Source organism: Lagopus muta, chromosome 3 (assembly GCF_023343835.1).
Source record: "Lagopus muta isolate bLagMut1 chromosome 3, bLagMut1 primary, whole genome shotgun sequence".
In the NCBI taxonomy this organism is placed as follows: domain Eukaryota; kingdom Metazoa; phylum Chordata; class Aves; order Galliformes; family Phasianidae; genus Lagopus; species Lagopus muta.
Genome location: NC_064435.1, coordinates 52,356,659 through 52,384,315, shown reverse-complemented (window position 1 = coordinate 52,384,315; position 27,657 = coordinate 52,356,659). Strand labels below are relative to the sequence as shown.

General features: G+C 39.2%; 2 protein-coding genes across 5 annotated transcripts in view; one reads left to right on the top strand and one right to left on the bottom strand.

Moving 5' to 3' along the window:
- RNMT (RNA guanine-7 methyltransferase) lies at positions 1-22,672 on the bottom strand. The gene is made up of 11 exons (XM_048939217.1): positions 22,559-22,672; positions 21,666-21,942; positions 20,060-20,192; positions 18,691-18,813; positions 17,021-17,136; positions 15,606-15,787; positions 14,868-15,032; positions 13,798-13,915; positions 11,524-11,625; positions 10,432-10,465; positions 1-8,525 (listed from the first exon to the last, which is right to left on the bottom strand). Exons 2-11 carry the CDS (start codon positions 21,900-21,902, stop codon positions 8,488-8,490), a joined length of 1,248 nt encoding a protein of 415 aa, XP_048795174.1. The 5' UTR covers positions 21,903-21,942; positions 22,559-22,672; the 3' UTR covers positions 1-8,487.
- FAM210A (family with sequence similarity 210 member A) overlaps positions 22,661-27,657 on the top strand; it is a 17,665-nt gene continuing 12,668 nt past the window's right edge. Inside the window, exon 1 of one of the 4 annotated variants that reach the window (XM_048939222.1) lies at positions 22,661-22,758. Coding sequence is in view for 2 of the 4 variants with exons in the window: in XM_048939219.1 (XP_048795176.1) it covers positions 23,824-23,847 (24 nt within the window). In the remaining 2 variants the exon portion in view is untranslated. Of the gene's footprint in view, positions 22,759-22,800; positions 22,945-23,175; positions 23,848-23,867; positions 24,241-27,657 lie in introns of those variants that run through there. The other 3 variants (XM_048939221.1, XM_048939219.1, XM_048939220.1) reach the window with 3 other exon arrangements.

Sequence of the window (27,657 nt, the reverse complement as noted above, 5' to 3'; positions counted from 1 at the left end):
AAATTCTTCCATTATTTATTTAACTCCTTAGTAAATCATCACACAAATTTCAGCTATCCTCCCTTTTTGTTCATAATTGCTAATTTCAGTGGCTAAAAGAAGAAAAAATACATTTCAGCTAGAGTTATATAATTTTTGTAATGCAAAGTAAAGCACTCTTCTTCTCTATCAGCCCCTTTCTCTCAGCTTTCCCTTCTCTTTGCAGAAAGTGTTAGTAATGACATCTATCTGAAAAAGGTAATTCCAGGATTCCAGGCAATGCATACTCTATTCAACACAGTTTGCACAAACTTACTGATGGGGGTTCTGAAAGACTTCACCGCAGAAGATGCAAGACTATTCTTCAACCTGGGGAAAGCAAGAAAAGTTTTCTATAGGAATTTAGAAACTGCTGAGCTGAATCATAGGAGAAATCATAATTTTAAATCCGGATACTTAAAACTCCTCTCCTGTCCAGTTTTACAGATCTGTGATCTTTATTCTTACTAGTCCTTTGTATAATCCTATGCCAAGCAAGCCAGACAACAGAATGAATTTTACCCTCACAGCACAAGGTGAGTTACATGAAGTCTGCAGTCTCAGTAACAATCTACAAGGAACCCTGTCAAGGAACCCTCTACATAAATACTTCAACCTTATAGTTGGTCAAACTGGATTATGTTTTCAGATCTAATAAGCTTAATTCTAGAAGGAGTTTCAATGTAACAGAAATAAAACAAACACTTTCAATCTAAAGTCAAGATTACATAGGTTGGATTCTTACTGAAAGGAAGAAAAATATGTCCTGCAGGGAGAACATACTATTTTCTACTTACTTCAGGAGAAGTGCAGTTAGCCTCGCACTTCAAACGCAGAAATCCTGAGTATGAATTAGCTTCTCTTTGCCACACTGAACAGTCATCATACACTGGTGAAGTGGGAAATATTAATACCTTAAATCCAATAGTGTTTAGTTTCATGCCCACATGGAAGGTTCTTCACACTACATTACTGAGAGTACTACATCTGGGAACAATTTGGTTTTGTTTTCACACTTTGGTTTATAACACTAGATTGCTGCTGGAAAGAGCAGTGAGAAAACATGATAAGCAAAACCACCAATATTGTCTGGAGACAAGCACATCTTCAAGAAAGGATGAATGTAAATATTCACCCAATATAAGCTGTTAAGCATAAATTGCTAAGAAAAGCAAAACAAGGGCATGTTCTATATTCCTCAAACTCTTTGCAGAGTGATATATATTCCCTTCTATGGACAGTTCATGGAAAACTCCTCACCTACCAGACTGGGAATGTTTACATTAATTTGTAATGCATGCTTCTGTCAAAAACTTATTTGTACTTGGGGGCTCATGGCCCTTTCACATATGAAATTGAAATATTTCATACAATTAACAGAAACTGATTATTTAAAGCAGTAACCATCATTTATTGAGATTCATTTAAAGCAAAATAAATGTGCAGTGATTATTCCACACTGCAATATAAAGGAACAGAGATGAAGATTTTGCAGAGTTGAGTAATTCGTTCCACTGATCAGTGTTCTTGTACCATACTACTCTCCATATAAGTCTCAATTACAATAATTCAACTGATAATTCCTACAAGAAACACAAAAAGCACCTTCTAATTCAGTGCAGCATTTGATAGCAGAGTAGAGAACGACAGAGGAAAAGGAAAATAAGTGAAATTAAAAAAAAAAAATTGTTCATTTGCTCATCATAAGGCGTACTGTTCTACCTTGTACAAACCATTTTTAAAGCAAAAATCAACAGAAATAGTAACCAAGCCAAAATTTAGACTATTACTCCTTGATCTATGAAAAACAGAGGTTTCAAATCTGTGTTTTATACACAAAACAAGACTTTGCATTGATTATTCAACGGGGAAAGTTCTAACCCAGCAAACACAACTATTCTTGTGCCTAAAGGCAGAACAGTTCTATCACTGTCAAATTAGACTAAGTGCAAACTGAAAAGGAACCTGATATGGCTGAGAGCCAACCAATCAGCTGGCTCATCTTATTCCAAGACTATGAAAAAGACTGAAAAATTATGAGGAGCAAAAAATCATAGAATGGCTTAGAATGGAAGGGACTTTAAACATCATCAAGATCCAACTCCGTACCTTGAGCTGGTTGCTACCCACTAGATCAGTCTGCCCAGGGTTCTGTCCAAATCGGCCTTGAATGCCTCCAGGGATGGAACACCCACATGCAAGTCAAGAAACTATTACTCCAGAAAACATGAACATCATTACTTTGAAGCCTGTGGAAATGCTCATTCTACTACAGAGTATGTGTAGTGAATTTCCAGTTTAACCGTAAGTAAAGGTGAGCAAAAGCACAGCCTTCTATCAGACTACATTAGAAACGCTTCTATGAATGCAGACAAGAATGTAAGGCTAAGAAAGTGCACAGTTCTTAAGAACTGCCCATTGAAACATCACGAGCTATGATTTAAAAGATTACCCCTTCCTTGGGCTTCAATTATTAACAGTGCAAATCAGTCAGACATTTCATATTCAAATACCCTGTCCTGAAAGCAAATTTCAGCTGCTGGGAGACACATTAAAGCAAATAGTAAGGCAACAGTTTTAAGAACCAGCTTTAATAAAATGAAGAAAAGATAACATCTTCCATTTCAATGGCATTTATGCACCATCAGAAAAACTATAACCTATCAAAAACTTATTTATCAAGTTATGTTAAGAACATCTGATTTCTAAATAACAGAAACATCCAAGGCAGTACATAAATCTATGACAGTGATGGTATCTTGTAAGGGAGGCCGTTTCACCAGCACATCTACATTAAATTCTACACACTGAAGCTGCAAAGAAACTATTTTAACAGCATTTAGTTCAGCACAAGGTATTTATAATGTCATCAGCACTAGGATTCAGATTTCAGACATTTTTCTTTCAATTTCAACTGAGGTTTCTTGTTCAAAAACTTAAACTGTTGTCTCCATGTCTTTGGCAGCTAAATGACCTGATTCTTGTGCATTTCTGAAAAATCAGGACACTTACTTGCAATCATGTGCAACAATGCAGATGTTTCCTTGCTTTCTTACAGGCAGAGGCTCACATTTGTAGCAGACAGTGAACACTGGGGACTGACATTACAAGACAACTAGTAATCCTGCTTAATTTTAGACAAGCCATTTCTCCCCATGGATACATTATTACTTATGCAATAAGTGGCTTGCAAAAGTGGATTCATCATCAGCCCCTGATTACTCTGCAGTTGTTCTAAATTTATTGCTACATAGCTTAGAGTTTCCCAAATTAACAGTTTTCAAAATCTTTGCAAACAGTTTAGCAATCAGAAGACAGAATATAGTTACTCTTTTTAATAAAAATAGATATTAGGAGAGTGCTTTATTAAATAAAATGTGACTCAAAAGAAAAAGACTTCTAGTCAAAGGACTGAGGTGTTCACTACATTATTCAAACACTGTAACAGGAGTACACGTAAAATTTGCAGCAAGGAGAGCTTCTTAAGTCAATCAAGTAGATTCTACCAGGCAGCAAGCCACCTTTAGCACTTGATTAAAACCTAAGTACAAAACACAGCACATGCTTCAGTGCTTTGCAGCAATTTTTATCACACTGGTCTGTAATTCACAAAAGCAAACTCATACAATACAGCATTGATACAACAGTAATTGACTGTAGCATGACACACTTCCTGCACAAATACAGTGTTTAATGTCATTATTTCTTTCACAGAATCATAGAACCACAGGATGATTTGGGTTGGGGGGACCTTAAAGCTCACCTAGCCCCAACCCCTGCTGTGGGCAGGGCTGCCCCCCAGCAGCTCAGATACCCAGGGCCCCATCCAACCTGGCTTTGAGAGCTCCAAGGACGGGGCACCACAGCTTCTCTGGGCAGCTGTTTCAGCACCTCACAACTTTTCTATAAGGTTGTAGAATATCCTAAGACCCATAAGGAACAATTACTTATACTAACACTCATTACCACATAACCTCAGCTGCAGGAGCAGCAGTCCTGCAACAAATATGTAACTGCTTCTTTGAAAAGTGGAGACAGGAGAAAAAAAATATTAGGGCTAATAGCCACTGGCAGCCGAATACCTGATTTTTGAACAAGTCTTCCATCCTTACCTCACCAAACATCTTTCATGAGCATCAAATCCTTCATAAATAGAAAGTGCTGATGTTTGGCTTTCTATCAGTACAGCCCTGTACATACAGAGCACTGCAGTCTTGAACATATTGAGCAATTAGTTAAAACAGGATTTTCATACGCCCACTTTACAGAGGTTTTTTTCAAGGCTGAAGAAGCAAAAACATTTTACAGTAATGCTGGCTCTCCACACAAACTGAGCAAGTGGCTCCAACAGAGGTCTCAACTGCCAGGATGGATTGCATGACTGGAGTGTTGCAATGGAAAAATAAAGACCTTTGAGGAAGGATGAGCCATGAAGATGAGGAGAGGTAGAAAAGTTGTCATTTGTGTAAAAGCACAGCTGGAATGCACAGAGCTCTGCCTCAGGATGGACAGTGAGCCAACAGAGAGCTCATGAGTAAAGACTGAAGAGCAGACAGGTATGACGGACATACCTGTGGGTGTTTGCTAGAGGCCATTTGACAACAAAGAACAAGTGGATAAGTCTTTCTACAGACTGCTAGAAGCAGTTCCACATTCACAAGCTCTGGTCTTCAAGTAAGACTTCTACCACCCTGATATCCAAGGGATGAACGCAGCAGGACAAAAGCAAAAGGAGATTCCTGGAGAGTACTAATAACTTCTTGGCCCAAGTGATAGAAGAACCAATGAGAAGTGCTCTGATGAACATAGTGTTTACCAAGGAGGGGCTATCTGGGAAAATGAAGATTAAAAGTAGCCTTGGCTGCATTGATCATGAGATGGCTGAGTTCAGGATCCTGAGAGCAAGACAGAGGATGAAAAGCAAGGTCACAATGCTGGACTGCTGGAGAGCAGACTGACTTCTTGAAAGATTTGCTAGGAAGAGTTCTGTGAGATAAGGTCCTGGAGGAAAGAGGGGCCCACAAAAGCAAGCTTAATATTCAAGGATCACTTTCCCACAAGCTCTATCCCACAAGTGGTCTATCCTAACAAGTAGGAAGTCAGGAAAAATGTCAAGGAGCTTGCATAGATGAGTGATTTGTTTCTTGCAAAACTCAAACACAAAAAGGACGCATACAAATAGTGGAAGCAGGGACAGGTAACTTAGCATGAATACAGATGCTGTCCAAGTATAAAGAGACGCATTCAGAAAGGCCAGAAGTCCAACTTGAATTGAATCTGGCCAAGGATGTCAGGCACTGAGAAAAGCTTCTGTAGGTATCTAAGTCACAAAAGCAAGAGTAGGGAAAACATGGATGCACAGCTGAATGGGACGGGGGACGCAGCGACAGAAGACAGGAAAAATGCTGAGAAATTGAATGCCTTCTTTGTCTCAGCGTTTATGAGTAAGATTGTCTTTCACAAACCTTAGGTCCCAGATACCAGGGGAAGAACTGGCACAAGAAAGATGTACCTATGATAGAAGAGGATCAGTCCAGGGAACGTATAAACAAATAGGATATACGAAACCTATAGGCCCTGATGGGATGCACCTGTGAGTGCTGAGGGAGATGTCTGGTGTCACTGCAAGGCCACTCTTGATAATCCTCTAATGATCATTTTAACTAGGAGAGGTGCCCACAGACTAGTAAAATCCGTGTCACTCCCACCAGGAAGTCCAGTCAGCCCCACCTCAATCACTGGGAAGGTAATGGAGCAGCTAATCCTGGAAACCAGTTCCAGCGTGTGAAGGATAAGAATATCATCAATAGAGATTTACCAAAAGGAAGTTAAGCTTGACCTACTTGATTAACTATGAAATGACTGGCCTGGTGGATGAGGGGAGCATAGTGGATATCGTCTACACAGAGTTCAGGAAGACCTTTGACACTTACTCTCCTAAGATCCTCATAGAAAAAGTTGACAAAGTACAGTCTGGTCATGCAGATAAGGAGGTGAACAAAACTAGTTGAAGAGATGGTCCCAGAGCATAATGATCAGTGGTGCAAAGCCTAGTTGGGAGCCAGTAACTAGCAGTCTACCAAAGTGATCAATACTGAATCCAATCCCATTCAACATCTCCATTAATGATCTAGATGGGTAGAGTACGACCTCAGCAAGCTTGCTAATAACACAGAACTGGAGGAGTGGCAAATACACCAGAGGGCTCTACAGTTATTCAGAGGGAACTCAACAAGCTGAAGAAATGGGCTAATAGGAACCTCACACAGTTCAGTTAAGTGCTAAATCCTTCTACTGGGTGAAGAGCAACAACAGGACCAGTACATGCTGTGGGCCACCCAGATGGAAGGCAGATTTGCAGAAAAGGAACTAGGGGTTCTGGTGGACTCCAAATGAACACAAGTCAAAGGGGAAGCATGCCCATGCCAAAAAGGTGGCGAATGTGTAAAGTGTGACTGGTGGTAAGTGGCACAAACACAGGAGGTGCAGTCTAAACATCTTTACCATGGGAGTGACCGAGCAATGGCACTGGTTGCCTACTTGGATGGGAAAAGGTTAGTTCAGACTTCCAGTGGTGCCCCTCCATGTCTCAGCCATTCCACAGTTTTCATTTTCAATATGCTGAAATTAGCTTAGAAGAGGAAACACTCCTCTGTATATCTCCCCTTTTTATTATTCTAATATCTTCCAAAAATAGCATAACTATGTACTTTCAAATGAAACTTCAGATAAGAAATGTAACAAAACAGCTTTGATGCACAAAAAATTCAGTGAAATCTTTCAGCACTTCTTAAGTGTTGCCACATTTCAGGTAGTTTCTTAAGTACAATTTCTAGTTAAAAAAAAACACCTTTTAAAAATAAATTTAGTAGAACTCATGACTGTGATACTACTGATTTAGTGAAGGTTATACATAATCTTCTAGAAAATTAAAAATCAAGAGTCAGAGGAAAGTGTATGAGCTAATTTACAGAGGAAAGGCTCTACAACTACAAACTCAAATAATCTGAATGTTTAATAGCATTGTTCTTTCTTAGGTTTATTATAGGTTTGCAAAAAAATACTTGTGTACCATCAACACTATCAATTAATCTGTATATAAACTAAAATAGCCAACAGCATCAAAAAGCATCTCTTAGCTCAAGAAGAGAGAGAAAAATCCTGAAGTAACCCTCATCTTCTCACTAGTGGGTGGCTACTGGCATAATAAAGGAGGACTAAACACGATGCCAGAAACCTCCAAGCCAGGTCCAATAGAATGGCAGAGAGTAGGACAGGAGTTAGGTATCATTCTGCCTGTCAAGAACATCAGTTTATATTCCCAAGCAGAATATTTGGATCTCATTTTGAAATTATTTCCTATATCTAATGGTGTGTGTGCACATACACAACCATCCCCACCAGAGTGAAATTCCAGTACCCTCAACTATTATAAGGGTTCCCTTTTTAGTTCATGATCATGTTCTTAATGCTTTAAGTGAAGTCCCCATCACCACTAAGAGCTAATTCTTCTGCCAAGCCTATTTGGAATTTTATGAAACAAGCAAAACACATCCTAAGATCCATCTAATAAGTTTCAAAGAGACATTAAAACTACAAAAAAGTCAGTACAGTCTTTAATACAATAGAAAATGTTCAGTAATTTAAGCTCAGCAGCTGTTATTCATTACTGTATAGTCATACTTGGAAAAACGATGTAAAGATTTTTAAAAGTTCAGAAATTCAGTTTTTTTAGAGCAGCTTTGTACAGAACACATTTAATCTTGGAAGCACCATGAAGTGACACTATATATCATCAAGCAAGCAAGCAAAAAAAAAAAAAAAAAAAAACCAAAAAAAAAAAAACAACAACAACTAAAAACATCATGAAACTTTACCGTGTAAACTACACCATGAATATCTCTAAGGTAGATTTACACTGCAGGCAGGAGTACAGCACATAAGTAGTACTCAAACTGACTTGGGTATTGTTTGTCACTAAGCTCTGCATGCACTGTAGACATACCCTACATGTCTGAATCCATCACATTATGAACTAACCGAGCTTTGCATTACAATATTTAGGCCCTCATTCTACATCACTGAAGTTAACAGTTAACAAGTCATTTTCCATCAACTTCAGGAAGTGCAGCATGAGGCTGGTAAGCACAAACATAAGACTAACAAAACATTTTTTTTCTAACACGAAGTTGTCAAGTTCAAACATAAGTTTTGAGAGCATTCAGATTGCTTACAAATGCTTAAAAAGACTGGTTCAGAATCTTTCTTATATATACACACACAAGTCCATCTGTCACAGACAGGCAATGTAACTCAGAATCGTGAGCTTGCTCTCGTTTTTGGTAGTGTCCTGCACACTTCTGATAATTAAAAAATAAAAATAAAAAAATAGTTGCCACAATGGATTTCTGACCGCTCCAACTTGCACATGGATATGAGCTCTTCTTGCTGAGTCTGGTATGTGAAGTTTCACAGCTGCTTCTCAAAGGCAAATACCAAGTAAATACCTAGAAAAGAAAATTGAGCATTTCAAGTTTTAGCCTTCTTCCCCAGCTCATGTAAGCGCTCAAAATTTAAGCTGGTTTACATTCTGCCCAAACAAGCTATTAACATATTGCTGATATCATAAGAACTGCCATGGTTTCCCAACAGGTATCTCTCGCATTCAATTCCAGCATGGTTTTAGACATATTTTCAAGATAGAGCTTCAAGTGTGCACAGAAGCAAATATTTTAAGTACTGCTGATATTGTTGATGCAACAGCAACTTCAGTTAATGATACTACTGAAATGTGAGTGCTGCTTAAATCACTCAACCATTTTACACATAATTAACATTCCCTGGTGCATAAGACATCACATACAACTAAGTTTAAAGACTTCTTTATACAGGCAGTAATGACAATTAGGGGTCAAGTGATCAACCTTACTTTCAATTAAAAGTAGTACAAAATACAATTTTCCTCTTGAAAACATTTCTTTATCCATGATATTTTAAAAATGCCAGATGGTATTTTCTCAACTGCAGAACAGTATAATTTCAGAAATGGACAAGTCCACAGCAGCAAATTGGAAAATACTTCCTTGGCATTTAATCAATGCCAGCTATTTCAGAAGTACTTATGCTTCATACCAGACAGACATGGTAAAGCACTGCGAGTTCAAAAATAAATGGATTTCCACTTAAACTCAGAATCTGTTTTAGCAGATTCCTTGGTACACTGCAAATCTTTCAAGCCAAGCCTATTTTATATTCCTCAGCAAAAATGCCAACAAAAATAATGAACAAGCTGTGTTTACATTCTGAAATAGAGTTTTTGATGATTCTAAATTTCTCTGAGGAATAAATAAGCTAGAACTCTAGAGATAGTCATCACTGAACTTCTGGATGCATAAAAAGAAGTCTCTCAATTAGATATGTAGATTACATAATACCTTAACACTGCTTCAATTAATGTTTACCTTAAGAATCACACCACTAATAATTTGAAACGTAAACACCTTAAGATTTTTTCCACTCATTAATTGATTTGCTTTCTTTTTTTTTTTTTTTTTTTTAAATCACAAACACATCAAATATAATGGTCTGCAAAAATGCAAATATTGGTTGGCTTCAGTTACACATCAGTTAGTAACAATCTCACTGGAGGCAATTTTTACCCTTAGAAATTCCTATTATATGTAAATATTTCTTAATACTTTTCAATATTTCAATATTGGGAAAAAAAACATAGCAAATGTTTTCCTTGAATCATCCTTACATAACTCAAAGCATATTTAATAACATTGCATGCTTTTCTGTGTGAGGCACTGATTTCTCCCTTTATAAAACATCCAAACCCTTCTTCATCATCCATGCTTTAACTGCTGCTTTCTGAAACATATTAACCACTGCAGGCAAAAAGTAAAGTTCAAGTCAGCCTTCCCAAACCAGAGCTGTTTTTTTTTTTGTTTTTTTTTGGTTTTTTTTTTTTGTTTTTTTTTGTTTTTTTTGTTTTTAAATGAATGCATGTTCCAAATGTTTTCCAATTTGTTTTCCAGTTGTCTAGTAATGGTATAACACACATGTACACATAAGTGTCATATTTGAAGAATTATTTTGCTGGTATTAGAAGGTTTACATTAGCATCCTCTTATCATACACTAAGAAAAGCTTCCCAAAGTGTTTTTGCCCCAAAAGTCTGCATGCTAGAAGCCACATACATAAAGCAAAATTTCAACCTATTTTATGCATTCACCCCAGCCAATTTCTTGAGATGACTTGGACAATCTAATCTATACATAGGCATTTAAATAACACAACAAAATCTTGTTACACTTAAAATACATATTTTCTTCCATAGTTGACAGACTATTTTATATGCTTTCCACGGCAGTCACTCAGTTAACACCAAGTTCTCAAAACAATACTTACTTGTTGCTTCCCATTCAGATTTACTCAGTGTTCCCTAGAAGAGGATACAAAAACCAGTTCAAACAAAAAGAAAAAAAAAAAGAGAAAACAATTAAAAACCTATTTAACTCAGGGTATTCAATCTTTCACAGACCAGCTTCTAACCACTCACATTAGATGGCTTTTCAGGCACTAGATGAGCATTACAGTAGATCACAGATACATACAACTCCACTAACTAGGATGATGGGGAACTGGGATAGCCCTGATAATGGAAAACACTTAGGTTACACAGGCATAGCAGAAAAGGACACCAGGCTGTTGGGCTCAGTACCTCTACAATGCAGGAGCACACTAGGTCTCACACTGCAAAATCAGCGTGATCCAACTGCTCATTGGTTGAAGCTGCCCAGCACTCATGCAGAAGCCAAGGAGAGGCTCTATGCCAAAGGACTGCCACATTCCCCAGGAATATTGCCAGCCTCCACCTCCTTCCACACCACAAAAGTACTATTTGCAACTCCCAAGCCAGTTCATGTATTATATACAAAAAAAAAAAAACCTGCCTGGCAGCACTATAAAGTCCACCTCTCATTCTGTCTTAGATGAAGGCATGAAGTGGAAACAAGTGAAAAAAAACTGCTACCAGCTTGCCTTCTTTTGGGGCTTTATTTAATCAATACACTACCTACCAACCAATGCTGATCAAACAACTCATCTTTTAAAAATCATTATTAAAAAGACTTGTTTAGGTAACATAGCACTTACACTCTTTCTTCTCACACTTATTCCCAGTCAACAGCTACTGGCCAACTGAATATCCAGCAACAGAAATCTTTGGTCTGACTCAGCCATCCTCATGCTCTTAAGCTTTATTTCTTAAAAGAGGCAACTTTCTTTTTGTAATTTTTGGATTTCAAATGGTGAGAGCAGGTTTCTTCTCCCACTCGATGCGGGATACATATACTATATATATATATATAGTAAAAGAAGTACATATTCAGAACATGAGTAGAAGATTCACACCAATTTCACTGCAGTTGAAATGAAGAAGGTACCAAACATCTGGAAGATTACAGCCTCAATTTAGACACCAGATGAGAGAATATTTACCAATGGTAACTTTGCCTTGCCATCTTTGATAAACTCTTTTGCATGCTCATAATCATCAGGTTTATCAGAGGCAAGCCTGGAATCACCAAATGCAGAATATGGCTGCAGAAAACAGGAAAACAAGAAAAAAAATATTAATTTTGTATAAGATACAATATTCATATCAGGCAATGGTTTACAGCAACACATCCCAAAATGGAGGTCATTAATTATTAAAATATCTTACATTTACATCCTTCCATTAAAGCACCTATCTGATCAGGCCCAGCACTTACCTGTTATCCCAGAAAATCTAATACTCAGAATTTATAAATTAACTTTTATCCACTGCATGTATGAAAAAGGGCAGACAGAATAAGCAATAAAAGTTATGCTTCACACATAACTCATGAACACAAACTAGATAAACATTCCTTCAGAACAGCAACTGATAGTTGAGAGTCTTGATTAGACAACTCAACTGAAGTAGAACTACTGAAAACAAAGACTGTAAGACTTCAAGAAGAATGCCTAAAGTGCCTGAATAACACATGGGAGCTATAACCAGAATTATACACCTGTTTCTGCAGAACTAGGATATACTTATTAGGGATACCTGTTACTGCAAAGCAGCCTATACTTAACATTGTTGTCTTCAGTTGGACATAGCCACTAACTGAAGACAGCTCTACTTTAATAAGAAAAATGTTGACATATAAGATGGTCTGTCGCCATGTTACTGGCAGCATAAACACTATCTGCTTTAGAGTCAACGAAGGTAGTGAAGTCTACTTACAGCCCACATGACTAAGCTTAATATGTCACCACATACTCAACTAGATAGCTTCATGCTGAAAAATTTTACCTTTTGATGGTAAGAGGGGAGCACAGGGAACAGTGACTGAAGCGAAGCCCTCAGAGATGACATTAAAAAGCTCCTCACAAGCTGCTACCAAGTATAACAATTTGAGGATAAAAAGCAAGACCACTGGACAAAAATATAAACTCAGTTACAGTTAAGTTTCTTTTATTTTCTCTCTATAAACACAGTCTTCCTTTTCTTCCTACAAAGAATAGTTTCTGTTTTTCAATCAGTATTTCTTGCATTAAGGCTAAATTTTCAGCTTCACAATTGAAGATTTGGATTACAGTTTCTACAGTGTGATAACAGGCATGAATGTTGTGTTTTTGCGCAAAATTACAGAAACCAACATACTTGGTCAAGTAACACCAGTAAACATGCACTTCTACTTCCTAGTTAATAAAAATGTAAACTTGCTTCAAAACTGAAATTTTATCTACAAAACTGCACTCTACCAGGTGCAGACACAAAGGTCTGAGAAGGCAGGAGCACTGGAGGCACATTCCCCTGCAGCCCACAGAGAAGACCAAGGTGAAGCAGGCTGTTCCCTGGCAGACCACAGAGAACTAAATCATCCTTGTTGCAGGCATAGCAGCAGGTATCCAAGCTGCAGATGGTGGAGGACTCCACACCACAAAAGGTGGATAACCCATGAAGGAAGCTAGGAAGCTTCAGCTCATGAAGGAGAGGTGCCTGTGCTGGAGAAATTCGGTTTCAAAGTGCTCCTGAAGCATTTCAACCCACCAAATGGATCTATGCTGGAACGGTTCTTTAAAACTGCAGCCTATAAGAAGGACCCACAGTGGAGCAAGGGAAAACAGCAAGGAGGAAGGAGCAGCAGAAAGGAGCTGTTATGCAATGACCACAGTCCTCATCCCCCAGAGCCACTCTGTCAAGTGAAGCAGGTAAAGGAGTCATGAACAAAGGAGTGAAGTTGAGCCAGAGAAGAAAGGGTTAATGGGGTGTGTCTTCATTTCCCACCATACTTTTTCTTTTGTTCTTTTTTAATTTTCAGTAAATTAATCTTCCCTAAGTTGAGTCTGGATTGCAAATGATGACAATTGGTAAGCAGTCTTTCAGGCAAAAAGGTTCAGGGTTTGAGTCTTTATCTCAAACCATGAACTTTTTGTCTGTTTGTTGCTGCTGTTGTTGTTGTTTGTTTGTTGTTTGTTTGTTTGTTGTTGTTTTTAAATTCCCTGTCATGGTCCTGTTAAGAAGGGAAGTGAGAAATCAGCTGGGTGGGCATCTATCAGCCAATAAAGATTAACTCACTATAATTACCCTGTTCAGCCACAGGAGTTCAGTACTTTTCAATACTTAAGGTGCTCCTTACTTAATTGCTTAATGTCCACAACAGGCATTTCAGTTATTTCACAAATAATTAACTAGATATAAAATACTATTTGAAAGAAAGATGTTAACTCCACATTTACCTCCAAGGCCTGCATTCTTCTTAGCAGCATCTTATGTTCCTCATTCTTGATTTTTTCTTCATAAAATTCCCGAAATGTCATTTTGTAAACTAGCTTCATACCATGCTTCTTTGCCATTCTGTCAAAATAATTGTAGTATAGTAATAAAGTTATTGTAGCTTCATCCTCAAAAGAACCATTTTAAGTCACAGTGACATCTCATGGTATTCACTGGGATTACAGTCTTCCTAGAATTCTTTTAGTAAACTCATTTGGATGAAAATAACTGCATTATCATAATGAAGCGTACCTTCTTTTTTTAATTACACACAAAAATCTAGACAGAAGTCATCATAAACATTTCAACAGAAAAAACATCTCCAGGACTCATATCAGTAATCAACATCTGCCACAGCTATTATGCATGTATTAAGGAATTCTCTTTCTACTACATTTAATGCCTTACATCTCGATTATATGTTTACAATGTTGTTATACAACACTGAAGCTACAAGCACCAGCAACTAATGCTATTACTCTTCATAGAGAACTGCAAACAAAGTGTGTGAAAATATACAGATTTGAAGAGAAAGCTCAACATTGCTTTACATTCATATTGAGCTTGGATGGCAGAGGAAAAAAAAAACAATACGGAAACATTTGTCAGCATCTCAAAAGACAACAGGTTGGGAAAGGTCAATCTGAACTCATGCAGTGGTAACAGCAAAATGGTGCTCACAGAAAAAGACTTAGAAGAAAGACAAAATCTATGAACGTTCCAACAAAGGGTGGAAAAGACAAGCAAGATCAACCAGGTACAGAAATTCCTATATAAGATACAGGATATTTCTAAGGATGCACCAATGACCAGAGCACCTTCAGTTGAGCAATGGACAGATATTAGATTACTGTCTTGGACAGAAATCCAAGAAAACTCTTCATTTAGAGTGACAACAAAAAACAAAGAACTGGAAAACATAAGAAAGACAAAATAAGATCCTCTGCAGTGATTTGCAGAAATACACAAGCTATATAAATGCTTATGTTGTTTTGCTGCTCTCATTGTATCATGAATTCAAAATTCAACTTACTCCTCCAGTAATGGAAAATAAACCAAGAACTCGGGGACATCCACAACTTCCTCTAAGTGGAAATCGTATTTGCAGCCAAACAAAGGATATTCTCCCTTCTTCTCAAATTTTACACTGTATACATCATTCCCAAATGAATTGGTTTCTGAAGCTTCAAGTCGCTTTCTATAAAACGAGATAAAAATGTTTTTAATTTTATGGAGAAAACAATGCACAAGAGATCTCTAAATGTTTTTTCCCCAATATCACCTTGTTCAGTTTCCTGTACTTTCCCACATTCCAAATCCAATAAAGCAATGAAAATGAAAAGAAATGAAGAGATGTGTTATATTCTTAAAGTTTATCATTCCTCTACAGTATACCAGAAACATATAGATCTAGAAAAATCTTTAGCTCAGGCACATCTACAGGCTCAAAGCATGTTTATTGGTCTTACTAAACTAAAACCTGACAGCTGCTGTCCAGGCTGTAACTATTTTGCCATTATTTAAGTCACTACCAAAGGTTTGTGTATGAAGATCCACACTGGCTCCAGAAAAGCCATGGGTACCAGAGACAAGAATCAGTACAAGTATACCTGTTTTAGTTAACCAGAGAGATTTTCCTGACTAGAATCCAAAACTGCTGCAAAAAGTTCAGTTTTGTTTACACAAGTGTATCAGAGCAATGTAAGAACAACTATGACTTGACAATTCTTCACAGACTTTTAGAAGATTAATAGGCTAAAAAAGCACTTACACAAGCTCAAAGCTATTTGGAGTCGTGCCTATGAAATAACCTCCAGGAGAGAGGTTCCCACAGGCATTTTTAAGCATCATGTCAGCCTGCTCATATGTCTCAAATGAGTAATGGTAAACAAACTGACAGCTGCAAATGTCAAAGCGTGTGTCTGGATCGCTGTATTTGGGAGACAGAAGATCCTGAAATTAAAAAGAAGAAAGAAGGAAAAAAGCACTTGTGACAAAAGCTACACAAACGAGCATGATTCATTTAAGTCTTGTAGCAAAATATACTACTCCCATAATTCTTTCAAGTCACTTAATATCTACCCCTTCACAAGTTCAATCAGAACAAGACAAAAAAGGTAAGAGAAAGAAATAAACTCACTGATAGCACAGAAAAAACTTGTTATCATGATAAAAGAATGATGCCCTAAAATCCTCCTCTTGTCATCAAGTAACTACATCACTACATCTGAAAAACCACAGTTCCCTAGAAATTTCCAGAGATAATTTACTGCTTAAGGTTTCATAACCATTCACAGTTTGGACAGAAACAATCATCATAATAAAACATGCTTTCAGTTTTCTACATTTCTGTAATGACAACAGACATTCATTTTGCTAGGAAGATACCCATTACACATATTAATGGAGGAGTTCTATTAAATAAAGCAATTTTCATGCCAACCAAGTTGCATTTGTTTGTATTTTCAAATATGTACATACATATATAATTCCATACCCCTCTTTAATCTAAGTAACCAGTAACTCTGGAGAACATGAAGCTCTTGAAACAGGTACAGTTTGGCCATGTATTCCAGCAGTTTTCCAGCTTCTCTTTTCAGGCTACAGTACTAGCAGCAATTACAAATAACACAGCAGCAAGAAAATTCTCTCCAGGGCCCACGACATGCTAATATTTCATAGCTAGCTCAGTTTCTCTTCCCTCTCAGACTTCTCATTCACTTCCTCATTTAGGGAAGGTAAATATTATAGTAATTAAAATGCTACTAGAAAAAAATACTGCATTATGCAAAATGAACTGTACAAGTCAAATTACAAAGCGCCCCTTATTCACTCCAGCATGGAAACACTTTCACCAAGATAGTTTTCACCACCCCATGCTGAACCCAAGAAATTCCAGCAACAAATACTCATTGCCTTCCCTCATCAAATGAAAGAACCTAAAAGCAACAGGTTTATTACCTGAAAAAGACAATCAAGCTTCATTAAAGTTGCACTTTACAGCAAATACATTTAACATAGTTTTATGCAACATTGTAATAATCTGTATGGTTGATTCTCCCAATAGCACAACAATCTGATTTAAAAAATACAAAACAGCCAGGTACTACAGAGCTACCATCACTTCCTGTGTTTGCTGAACAAAAGAATGTTAAATCCCAGAAGTATTATAATCCATATCTCTACCTTGGTACTATCTGCTTGTATAAATTCTGCATCAAAAATACGTTCATTATAGCGACATCGGGCTTTCATGTCTTCGTATCGCTGCTTGCACTGCTGCACAGAAATATCAGCAATATCTATAGAGAGAGATATTTAGAAATAAACAAACAGAAGTGTAAACCTCGCCCCAGACAAGAAAACTAGAATGATTACTGGAACACTGCAGAGTCATAAAGCCACAAGTTAAAGCTGATCTCCAGTTATACTCTGACGTGAAGTTTTATGCCCAGCTTGTAGAGAAAATCTCATTTGCAGGTAGCATCTGAGATTACATCTTCTGTTCATTTTCAGTCTCCAACACTGACAGAGGTTGTAGCCATTAGATTTTAGAAGGGGACAAACTCTTTAGTGGGGTTTGCAGCGATAGAACAAGGGGAAATGGCTCCAAGCTTAAAGAGGATAGATTTAGGTTAGATATAAGGAAAAAGTCTTGCAGTGAGAGTGGTGAGGCAATGGAACACCCAGAGAGGTGGTGGATGCCCCGTCCTTGGAGACTTGTAAGGTGAGGCTGGATCAGGTCCTGGGCAACCTGATGTAACTGTGGTGCTTCTGTTCACTGCAGAGCACTTGGACTAGATGACCTTAGAGATCTCTTTCAACTCTAAGGATTCTATGATTTTAGAAAGTTCCCATGCTCATGAGCCCAAAGGATGCTTTCAAAACTTCACGTGATGGATATACTAAGTGCTGCAATCATTAACTGTCTACTTTGGATTAGCTAAATCAGTAAAGCTTCAAGGCATTTTTCAGTCAGTACTGAAAACTCTTTACTTTTTTACAAATACAAAAGATGTTGAAATTTGAGTATATGTCACAAATAAATACATTCAGAGATTTTTTTTGTTTTTAAGGCTATTTCCTTCACAGGCAGAGTTTCACTGAATGACACTTGGAGAAATTTTAAAACCAGCAATGCACAATTGATAATTTATTTACTTTATATTTAATTTAATTTATATGTATTTATATATAAGGTCTCTGTAAGCAAATTCATTGACTATATTTGAAGGCTGCCAACTGAAAAAGAAAGGCAACAAAGACCTATAAAATGTAGAATACCCAGAATAATTCTCAATAAAGGAACTGTATGAAATCTTGGTACGTATTAAATTTGAAACTAAGCAATGTCTCCTCTGACTGATGATACCTAGAATGCTTTTCAAGAGAAGGGAAGATGATATCATCTTTCTGCTCTTAAAGAGTGGTCAGAGTGGTCAGGCACTGCAATGGGCTGCCCAGGGAGGTGGTGGAGTCACCGACCCTGGAGGTGTTCAAGGAACGTTTGGGCGTTGTGTTGAGGGACACGGTTTAGTGAGAGCTATTGGTGATAGGTGATGGTTGGACTGGATGACCTTGTAGGTTTTTTCCAACCTTAACAATGTGCTTCTATACCAATACTAGTTTTTATTTGAGAGTTGAACTGGAATTTCGTAATTGTAAGAAAGATAAATATTCTGTGTATGCTGGCAAACAAATGTCTTCAAGTTAATATACAAAAGAAATCTTTTTGACAAAAGATGTATGCACTCTGGGGCACATCATAAAAAAGGAAACACTACATGACCAGAGACGTGCTTGTTTTTCCCATAACATCAGTGAACTTACCCCAGAAAGTTACTGTGCCTTCTTACCTGTACAGACAAGTTTTTTAATTCTGCCTTTCCTCCATTTCAGTAAGTCTCCACCTTTGCCACATCCCAGATCCAAAACAGTAATATCACTCTTTTTCTGTCGTACGCGGTCTATAAATTCCCCTAGGAAAATAAAAGACAGAATGCTCATAGAGGACTCTGTGACTTATTTCTATTGTACGGAGATCCTTAGAGGACCAAAGGGGCTCAAGGATTTTGAACCATTTAAGAACTTTCTTTGTTGTTAAGTGTTCTTAACACTGCAGACTTAAACTCCCTGTACTAGAAACTACTAACGATGAAAGTAACAACCACAAATTGTTAGGACAAAGAACAAGATAAATATTTTCTGTACATTCTGTACACTGCCTGTAATGTGACCGGAGCACTGAACTACGTCTTTGGTAAACAAAAGCAAAACTGCACATCTCTAAACAACTGTTCCATGCATGAGGAGAGAACAGAGTTCCCTTTCTTTACCACTATGGTGAAGGCAGATGTTATTTTTAAGTGTGTGAAAGCTAAAAGATTTAAAGCCAACTAAACACATTGGCCACAATCTTTTTTTGCAGTCACATTACAAACTTGCATAATGTTCCCCACTTGGTCTTTCCCAGGCCTTGCAATAACACTAGCCACTTGTTCGCTGTCTTTTTACTCAACACGTACTCAACATTTCATTCTCTTTTCTATCTCCACTCTGTCTAGAGTCAATCTATGGTAATGCTGGTGTTACAAAAATATATTGACACATTAGCAACTTCACAGCAAGAGATGCAAACTATGTTTTGAGACTACAGCTGTAATGCCAAACTAATGAGATTAGACTGTGACTGAAAGGCTTGAACACATTTCAAGAACAGCTTTACATGAACCGAAACACTGCTTTTAACTGCTCTGATAAAACAGAAGAAAAAACAGCATGCTAAGACAAATGGTGACAACACCTCTTAGCATAGCTCCTTCCCCATGAATTTTCTCTGCTGATAAATCTTTCCCCTGTTGGAAGATGTGAAGTTTTAATTCCAGAGTGAGGAAACCAATCTGTGGACAACAGATATTGTTTTATGTAAAAAGCAGCTGCTTCTTTAAGAATCAAATTCTCTAGCTTTTCATCTTTTTAAAGTGCTGACTTTGTTATCACAAAAAAATATTTATTTTGTGTGTTCAAGACCTAAGGACAGTGTGTTCTGAGAGTACAGTTTAGCAATTGATTGAGGTAGATTAAAATATAGCAATAAAAGCTCAACAAGAACAGATTATTTATGATCTAAAACTGTCCCTTTCTCTTTTAAAATAGTATGAAAAATAATAGTATGAAAAATAAAACATTTCATTAAAGTCTAAGCAATTAGGAGAGAAAACTTACCAATGAGGACACTCTTTGTCCAGTTATTAAAGTTTCGGAGGTAGAATATGCGACTCTGGCTGCGTTTTTCCAACCCAACTTCTTGAAGCTCATTATAATGTGCAGCTACAGCTTGCCCATGGCCTGCCTCACTCTGTAGAGAGAAAGAGCAGTATGAAAGAATAATGACTTGATGAAGAGTATGCCATTTAGTATTTATCTAGCTATAGAAATAACTCTGGTTTAGCCTTACCATAACAAGCTGAAAATAAAAGCCCCACATGATATTGAAAAGCATTCTATAACTACATATTATAGCTCCAAACATCTCATCACCTTAAAAACAATCTTCAGTTGTATACACAACATGTGAAAAAACAAATTATAAATGCAATAACAGAACACTGAGAACCAATAGAAATTCTGTGAAGCACAAAAGCATCTAATTGGACAAACAAATTGAAGAATTCTCAGTCAAAACTCACAAACATGCCACAGAATTCTAGCCACTATGAGTTTACATTCCAATGGAAAGCCGTTCCAACAGTAATCCACAACAAAAGTCAACACCCTGATACCTTATCAATGACATACCAATCGCTTAAGGGAAAAGAAGGTTTCACAGACTTTAATAAGCTACATTAGCTCTTCAGTGTTTTATACCATTTTCAAAAACTTAAGCATGTACAAGACATTCTTGTCTGGAACAGTATAACCTCATCATCTATTTATTACCTCACTTAGCTGACTGAGACTAACAAATATTTTGTCCTTTTCTAGTCTTTTTTTAGGAAAAGCACAGGTGGCCTGCTCAATAGCTGCTGAAGGTGACTTTGATAAACATGTGAGACACATACATATAATCCAGCAAGGCCTCTCAGCTGCTGCATCCACAAGTAGAAAACTACAGTAACACCCAGATTGTTGGCAGCTGCTTTCAGTGTAATCACTCTCTATACCCTTAGGCTACAGAAAAGCAATGTATTATTTGTCCACCTAAACCTAATCCCATACATACTTTATTAAAAAGATTAAAAGGTGCTTCTACCACAACAAAGGGTATTACTTTCCCAGACTGCTTAAGTTAAAACGCAGTAAAACCTAGAGAAACAAAGCACTAGGTTAAAAACATTTTAAAGTTGCATTTAAATATTTCCAGAGGTTAAAATTAGGCCAGATGAAGAATACAGCATTATTTTCTACAAACCCGTACACAAGAAGAGAAAGTCTCATATAAAAGACTGCTTCTCTTTTTCACCCTTCAGTTAGAAAGGCAAATACTTTCTGCTGTTCCTACACAGTCTTAAACAGAAAAGAGACAAACACAAAAGAAACCAGAGAAAGCATCTCCAAACCTTCCAGTTTGATAACAAACCATACCGAAAAGTTTTCTAAGTTTTACACTATTTTATTCAGGAAATAAAAGGACAAATTATCTTAGGGAAGAAACTCTCATGCATAGATAAGTAGAGTAACACACAGGATAAAACTCAGCATGCAAAACACACTGACTTCTACTGACCCTCTTTCTCTTCTTTAAGTCCAACATAACTTCTGCACCCACTATACTGCAACAAAGCTACGCACAAGTTCATGCCAACATTCAGTTAAACTGAACAATACTCACCGGAACTTTCTTAGGAGGTTCATCTTCAACATCTGCTACACTCCTTTTCAGGCCACTGCCCTGATCACCACTAGCAAGTTTGTTCTCATTTTCGGTGGAGTGCGTTGTACCTGAAGTCGAGCTATTGCCTTCCAAATTAATACCTGAATCTGATTCTGAAGCATGAGATGTTCCCTCCACTTCTTCATCCAAACTCTTCTCTACTTCCTTTTCTTCAGTTTTGGTTAAGTCAGCCATTTTTGACAGGTTAAATTCCCTACCTATTGATCAAAATAAACTACGGAGAAAAAAGATCTACTGTTGGCACTGAATTTAACATACTCTCAATTACAGTAATGATTTTCCATCGATTTTCCCCAGCTATCTTTCTTGCTTAACCTGATAATTTTCACTGGGTTTGAGACCATAACCACCCTCTTCCCTCTAGAATATAACCTGCAAGCCACTTCATATTTACAAATACAAACCAACAGAATGCTTCAAAATAGCAAGCTTATCTTTTAACGTCACATAATTTCCATCAAACACAGAAATCAGGACGCTTTATAGAAAGGAATCCTCATCATCAGTCGTGGATTCTGAACTTTACCAAGAGTACCCATGATGCCCTCACTAACACCAGGAGCCTCCAGCTGCGCCTGTATTCCCGTAACTCCCGGTGCAGTGCAGCACATCACTGCCACAGGGCTCACCGAGGCTCCACGCCACCCTTAGCAAGCAGGGCCCGCGCTCCTCAACCGTGGAGCTATGGAAGCTGCTTTCCCAGCAGCGCGGCTGCCGCCCGCCCCGGCTGACCGCCAGGCCTGCAGCCCAACGGCCGCTGGTCTCCCCGCACTGCTGCCTGCCAGCCCGCCCCCACCACCAGGCCATTGAGAAAGACGCGCGCTACTCACCCAGCACGACCCTCGGCCATCCTGTTTGCGGAAGTGACGCCTCTACCGCGGAGACGTCATATCCGGGGGACGAAAGCGACACTGCGCACGCGCGCGGTAGGAGCGAGGGCTCGTTCTGCGGGAGGACTACGAGTCCCAGAAGGCCGCGCGCGGAGGCGGAATAGCCGCGCGTGCGCAGTTGGGCTCCTCCGTGTCCCAAGGTGATGGTTGGGGACGGGCGGCGCTGCACGTTGTCCTGACGCGCGCGGGAGTGAGGGAGGGGGGTGGGGGCGCAGGCGGAGGGAGCGGCGCGTGCGCGCGCTCCCGGCAGTGGCCGTTGGTCAACCGCCGCCTGGCGCGTGCCCAGGGTCCCCGGCCCGCAGGAGGAGCGGTGGCTCGGCCGCGAGGTACCTTGGGGCGGGGGGACCGGCCTGGGAGCGGGAGGGCGCGGGGCTCCCGGATGGCTGTCGGCGCTGAGGGGCGGGGCGGCGGCTGGAAGCTCTCAGCCCCGCGGCTGTCGGGCAGGTGCGCGCCGTGCCCCCGGTCCCGCTGCTGTAGTCGCGGGGGAGCTGGGGAATGTCTGCGGGCGGGGAGGGGCAGAACGCCGGGGCTCTGGGCCGCCCGCTGTCCCGCACGTCCCGCAGTCGTCCTGCCTCGTTTGGAACGTGTCGGCCGCCGCTGTGGGACGGCATTACGGAGTGAGCTGCTGAGGGGCCTCGGCTGAGAGTCCTAACAGGATACCGCAGGTGGCAGTGCAGAGGTTGTGCTCAGCGTGCTGGGTGCTTCTCGGTGACTCGCTGGCAGCATGTGGCAGATAAATGCAAAAGAGTGCTTTTCCCCCACCGGGGAGTCTCAAAGTTGAGAAATCTGATTGTGCTCCTCTGAGCTGTGCGAGGTAAAATGATGCTTCTGTGCTCCTCTTGGGCCGTCAGCCTTTCTTCTCATGCTTCCTGTCTGGGATAGCTGTAAAAGTCTCAGAACCCTCAGGAGACAATGGCTATCAGAACAAAACAGAACCCTATTGGCAAACTTGTACGCATTTATGGTTCTCACTGGTAGTCTGCTTCTTAACAATGAGTGTTTTCCAGACACTCAGAGCATTAGAAGACAGAAGGCTTTTTACTAAGACTGTTAGATCAGAGGAGTCATTTCTTACTTTCAAATCAAATGTGCCTCTCTGTCTGGTATTACAGACTGCATGTCTGACCTCATTTGTGTCTGTTTCTGAAGTGCCTTCTAAAGCCGGCCCAGAGGAGGAAGCATGAATTTGGACAGCAGCACATCAAATGCCCCAAAGTCCACACCAAAACGTATGTTAAGCAAATTTCAGCTGACAGCATTCCTCAACTTAGCTAAACCCAAAGAGTTTTTTTTTTTACTGTTGCAAGCATAAGCCTTAAAAAGATTCCTTGAAGTTATGATACTTAGGGAGTGACAGGGAACAAGCTCTTAGTCTGGAGCATACCTTGATGCGTGTGCTCCTTGTTAATTTGATTCGCAGCTGCTTCTGTATGGGAAATGTTTGTGCAGAGGGTAATGTATCCCCAGTCTCTCTCCTCCTACGGGGCTTGACAGGTGTTTATCTCCTTTCACAGTGCAAGATCCGCTTGAGTTGAAAGCGATATGACTGACCTCTGTGGCAACATTGTGGAATTGCAATCACTGCTCCCATTGGGAGAAAAAGAAATCATTGGATGCTTTGGGTGGGTGGATATCAGATGGCTTGCACATGGCAAAAACTGAGTAGGCAGATGCAGACTCTGTTAAGAGTATGTAACAAATGTAAGATGAAAAAAAGTTTGTCTAGCGTGACTTTCCATGCATCTGCTTCATAGGCTGTAGAGCCTGATAACAAACGATCTGATCTAGTTTAAAAGGATCCATGTAATTCTGCTGTTGCAGATGATCTCTTCTCCATGCAAACTGACTTAGTTCTCTGTGTATGCCTATAGACATCATTGAGACAATGATGTCTGCTTTTGGAAAACGGAGTTCTTGATGTCCCATTATTTCAGATAACAGGCCTCAGTTTGCATCTCAGCACGTTTCTGAATCTGTATGGCACTCTGATTTCCATGCTGATCTTGGAGATAAGCAGACAGGTGGTGCAATGGCAACAGAAAAATATCTCTAAAGCTGGTAGTTGAATCTATGGCATTCCTTGAATTCAGTTAGTTTTGCAGATTGCAAGCAAGATCCAGTTATAACTGTTGATATGCTATAAGCCCAGACTGTTGAAGCTGAATGTTTTTTGAGAAGTAGATCCAACATCAGCAATGTTTCCAGAGTAAGAATTGAATAAAATCACAAAGAGCTGAGGTCTGTCAGATATGCCTGAAATCTTCCTGGGCAGTATGAATGCTTAAGAACTTGGTAGCATGTGGCAGTTTGTGTTGGTGAAATTTCAGAAGAGAATGCGTATATTCAGTGTTTTCCAGCACAGCAAGAAGAAAGTCAGAAACCAGTCACCACTGAACCACTCTCTGTTTCCTTAGGAAAGATAAATGCAAATGTGAATGTAGCGTGAAAGTGATCTGACCACTTAAAAGCTTCAAGAATCATAGAATGTTATGAGCACAATAACAAATTAAGTTGCAAAGCTTTTTTTTTTTTTTTTTAAATTGAAAAATAACTTCCTACTCCTGCTGCTATTTTATTACCGTAAGGACAGGAAGAATAGTCTGTTTTCTCATGATCCAAGACTTAAAAATAAAGAAAAAAAGCTGCTGTAACCTAAGCAGTATTCTTTCTTCTTGCCATAACCTTCACTTTCACTCAAGTCAAAGTATCTACTAGAAGTAATTGGGAGTCTTTTCAGAATTTCTGAATCTTGGACTATGATTGTTGATCTGAAGTGCGTGAACTACGCAGTTGCCTACCAGAGTATCAAGGTAAAAATCCTTATGATGAGCTGAGATGATACCTTCTGAGATTCTGTTGATCTTGAAGGTACCAGCACAGGTGTGTTGAGTCCAACATACTTTGTTCTTACTAAGTCAAGAATATATGGCTTCAAATTGTCAGGAAAATTGGAGTTTAACTACGTCTCAATATATCAGCTTGGTGTGTCTTATTAGGTTAGACCTCCAGCCTTTTTTTCCTCTGTTGTTCTGTGCAGAGCAGAATTAATTTCCCCATTAAGGCATTGTGTTTATGTGGTAGGACAACAACCTTGCTTGATGTCTAGACTTTTCTGAAGCACACATAGCAGTGATCTCAGTTCTCAAGGACCTTTGAGCCACTTAAATCCTTTCTGTGCTAGTGGCCTTTAGTTCTTCTTAACATCGTATTGTCTTCAAACTGACTATATGATGATTCAACAACAAAAAAGGCTTTATTTTTGTTAAATTTCCAGACATAACATTGCTCTTTCTAAACATACGAATAATCAAAAAATATTAGGATGTTATAATCATAAAATAAACAAGAGAGTCAGGCAGAGCAGATTATGATAACAAAAGAGAATAAATGGAAAGCTTACCCCTATCCTGGGCTTACTCAGAAAACACCAGCAAAGGCAATCTCCCAAAGAGATGCTTCCCCACTGGTAGCCAGCTCTTAAATAGATCTAGGAGAGGTGGAGCCAGGCAGCACAGCTGAATTGCCTTCACCTGTGCTCCTCTGGCTGACTCACTGCTCACCTCAGGTGATCAATCAGAGGTTCAGCAGTTCCCATACAACATAGATATCTGAATAGTAAAACTAGGCTCATTCCATTTGTACCCATCAGAAAAAGAAAGTATGAGTTAGCTGGGCTGTAAACTGTAGTTGTAGGGATCTGTTATTTGGTCGTGTCCAAAAACTGACCTTGGCCGTGTGCAACAGTCATTATATAAACAAAACACAAAGTTGGCTGTTTGTGGCTGTGTATAGTGTTGTAGCAGGAGATCCTCTGCAGTTCTCCAGATATTGAGCAGTGTTTCCTTGCAAAAAACGGAATGAGGGAAGAGAATGAGGGTTATACCGTGAAATACTAATGAGTACATTCCACAGAATGGAACACCTCTCCTATGAGGATGGCTGAGTGAGCTGGGGCTGTTCAGCCTGGAGAAGAGAAGGCTGTGAGGTGACCTGATAGCTGCCTTTCAGTATATAAAGGGAAGCTACAGGATAGAAGGGGACAGAATCTTTAGCAGGGTCTGTGGTGATAGAACAAGGGGAAATGGTTTCAAGCTCAAAGAGAGCAGATTTAGGTTGGATATAAGGAAAAAGCTTTTTACAGTGAGTGTAGTGAGGCACTGGAACAGGTTGCCCACAGATGTAGTTGATGCCCCGTCCCTGGAGACTTTCAAGATGAGGCTGGATCAGGCCTTGGACATCCTGATGTAGCCGTGCTGTCCATGTTTATTGCAGGGCAGTTGGACTAGATGGCCTTCAGACGTCCTTTGAACTCTAAGGATTCTGTGATTCTAAATTATAAAACAGCAAATTTTCAGATACGTTGATTTTATTGATTCTAAATATAGATGCATGAGTGGCTTTATAGCAGTTCTGTAAGTTTCTTCCAAAGCTGGTTGGTGGAACTGGGTAGCATGTGAAGATGCTTATCTTTAACTGTGGTGACAGTGCTTAGCCCCAGCATGTACCAGTCCATGTAGCATGTACCAGTTAGCCTGCTTAGTTTGTGGTGCTCCAGGTTTCTAATGAAAAAGACATGAAAAGTACTGGTCAACAGAGGAGGGCATTAAGTTGGGAAGTAACTTTAGTTTTTAGTATGATTTCCTAAGAAAGTGAAGTGTATGCGCTGGAATTAGGTAAGAAAGAACAGACCAGTAATACTAGCTATCTTTGACAGAGTGGTTGCAATCAGAGAAATAGTAGTCTTTTAGATGTTTGATGAAAGTGGAAGGAAGGTCATACTTGATGCTTTTGAAAAATAGCTGCAACTTAAACTCAATCTTAGGAAACAAAAGAATATGCGTCAGGGAGTTGTATTGAATGCCCTAACTGTGCAAGGATCCTCAGTTGAATTTCATTGTTGTTTGGATGCCAGCAAACTCAGCCTTATGACACCACTCCATAGGAAGTCAGTTTTTCTCTAATCTGTGGCTCACAAATTCTTGCTCTCAATAAGAGGGAGAGAAATAAGACTGCGTATCCTTGTTTGTTGTCTCCAAGTG

What these genes read in the sequence shown, in the direction of transcription:
- RNMT (XM_048939217.1), bottom strand. Translation starts at nt 21,902, where the DNA reads ATGGCTGACTTAACCAAAACTGAAGAAAAGGAAGTAGAGAAGAGTTTG. An exon ending in TATTTTCCATTACTGGAGGA is followed by an intron (nt 13,916 to 14,867) that starts GTAAGTTGAATT and finishes TTATTTTGACAG; the next exon opens with AATGGCAAAGAAGCATGGTA. An exon ending in GCAAGGCAAAGTTACCATTG is followed by an intron (nt 10,466 to 11,523) that starts GTAAATATTCTC and finishes ATCCTCTTCTAG; the next exon opens with GGAACACTGAGTAAATCTGA.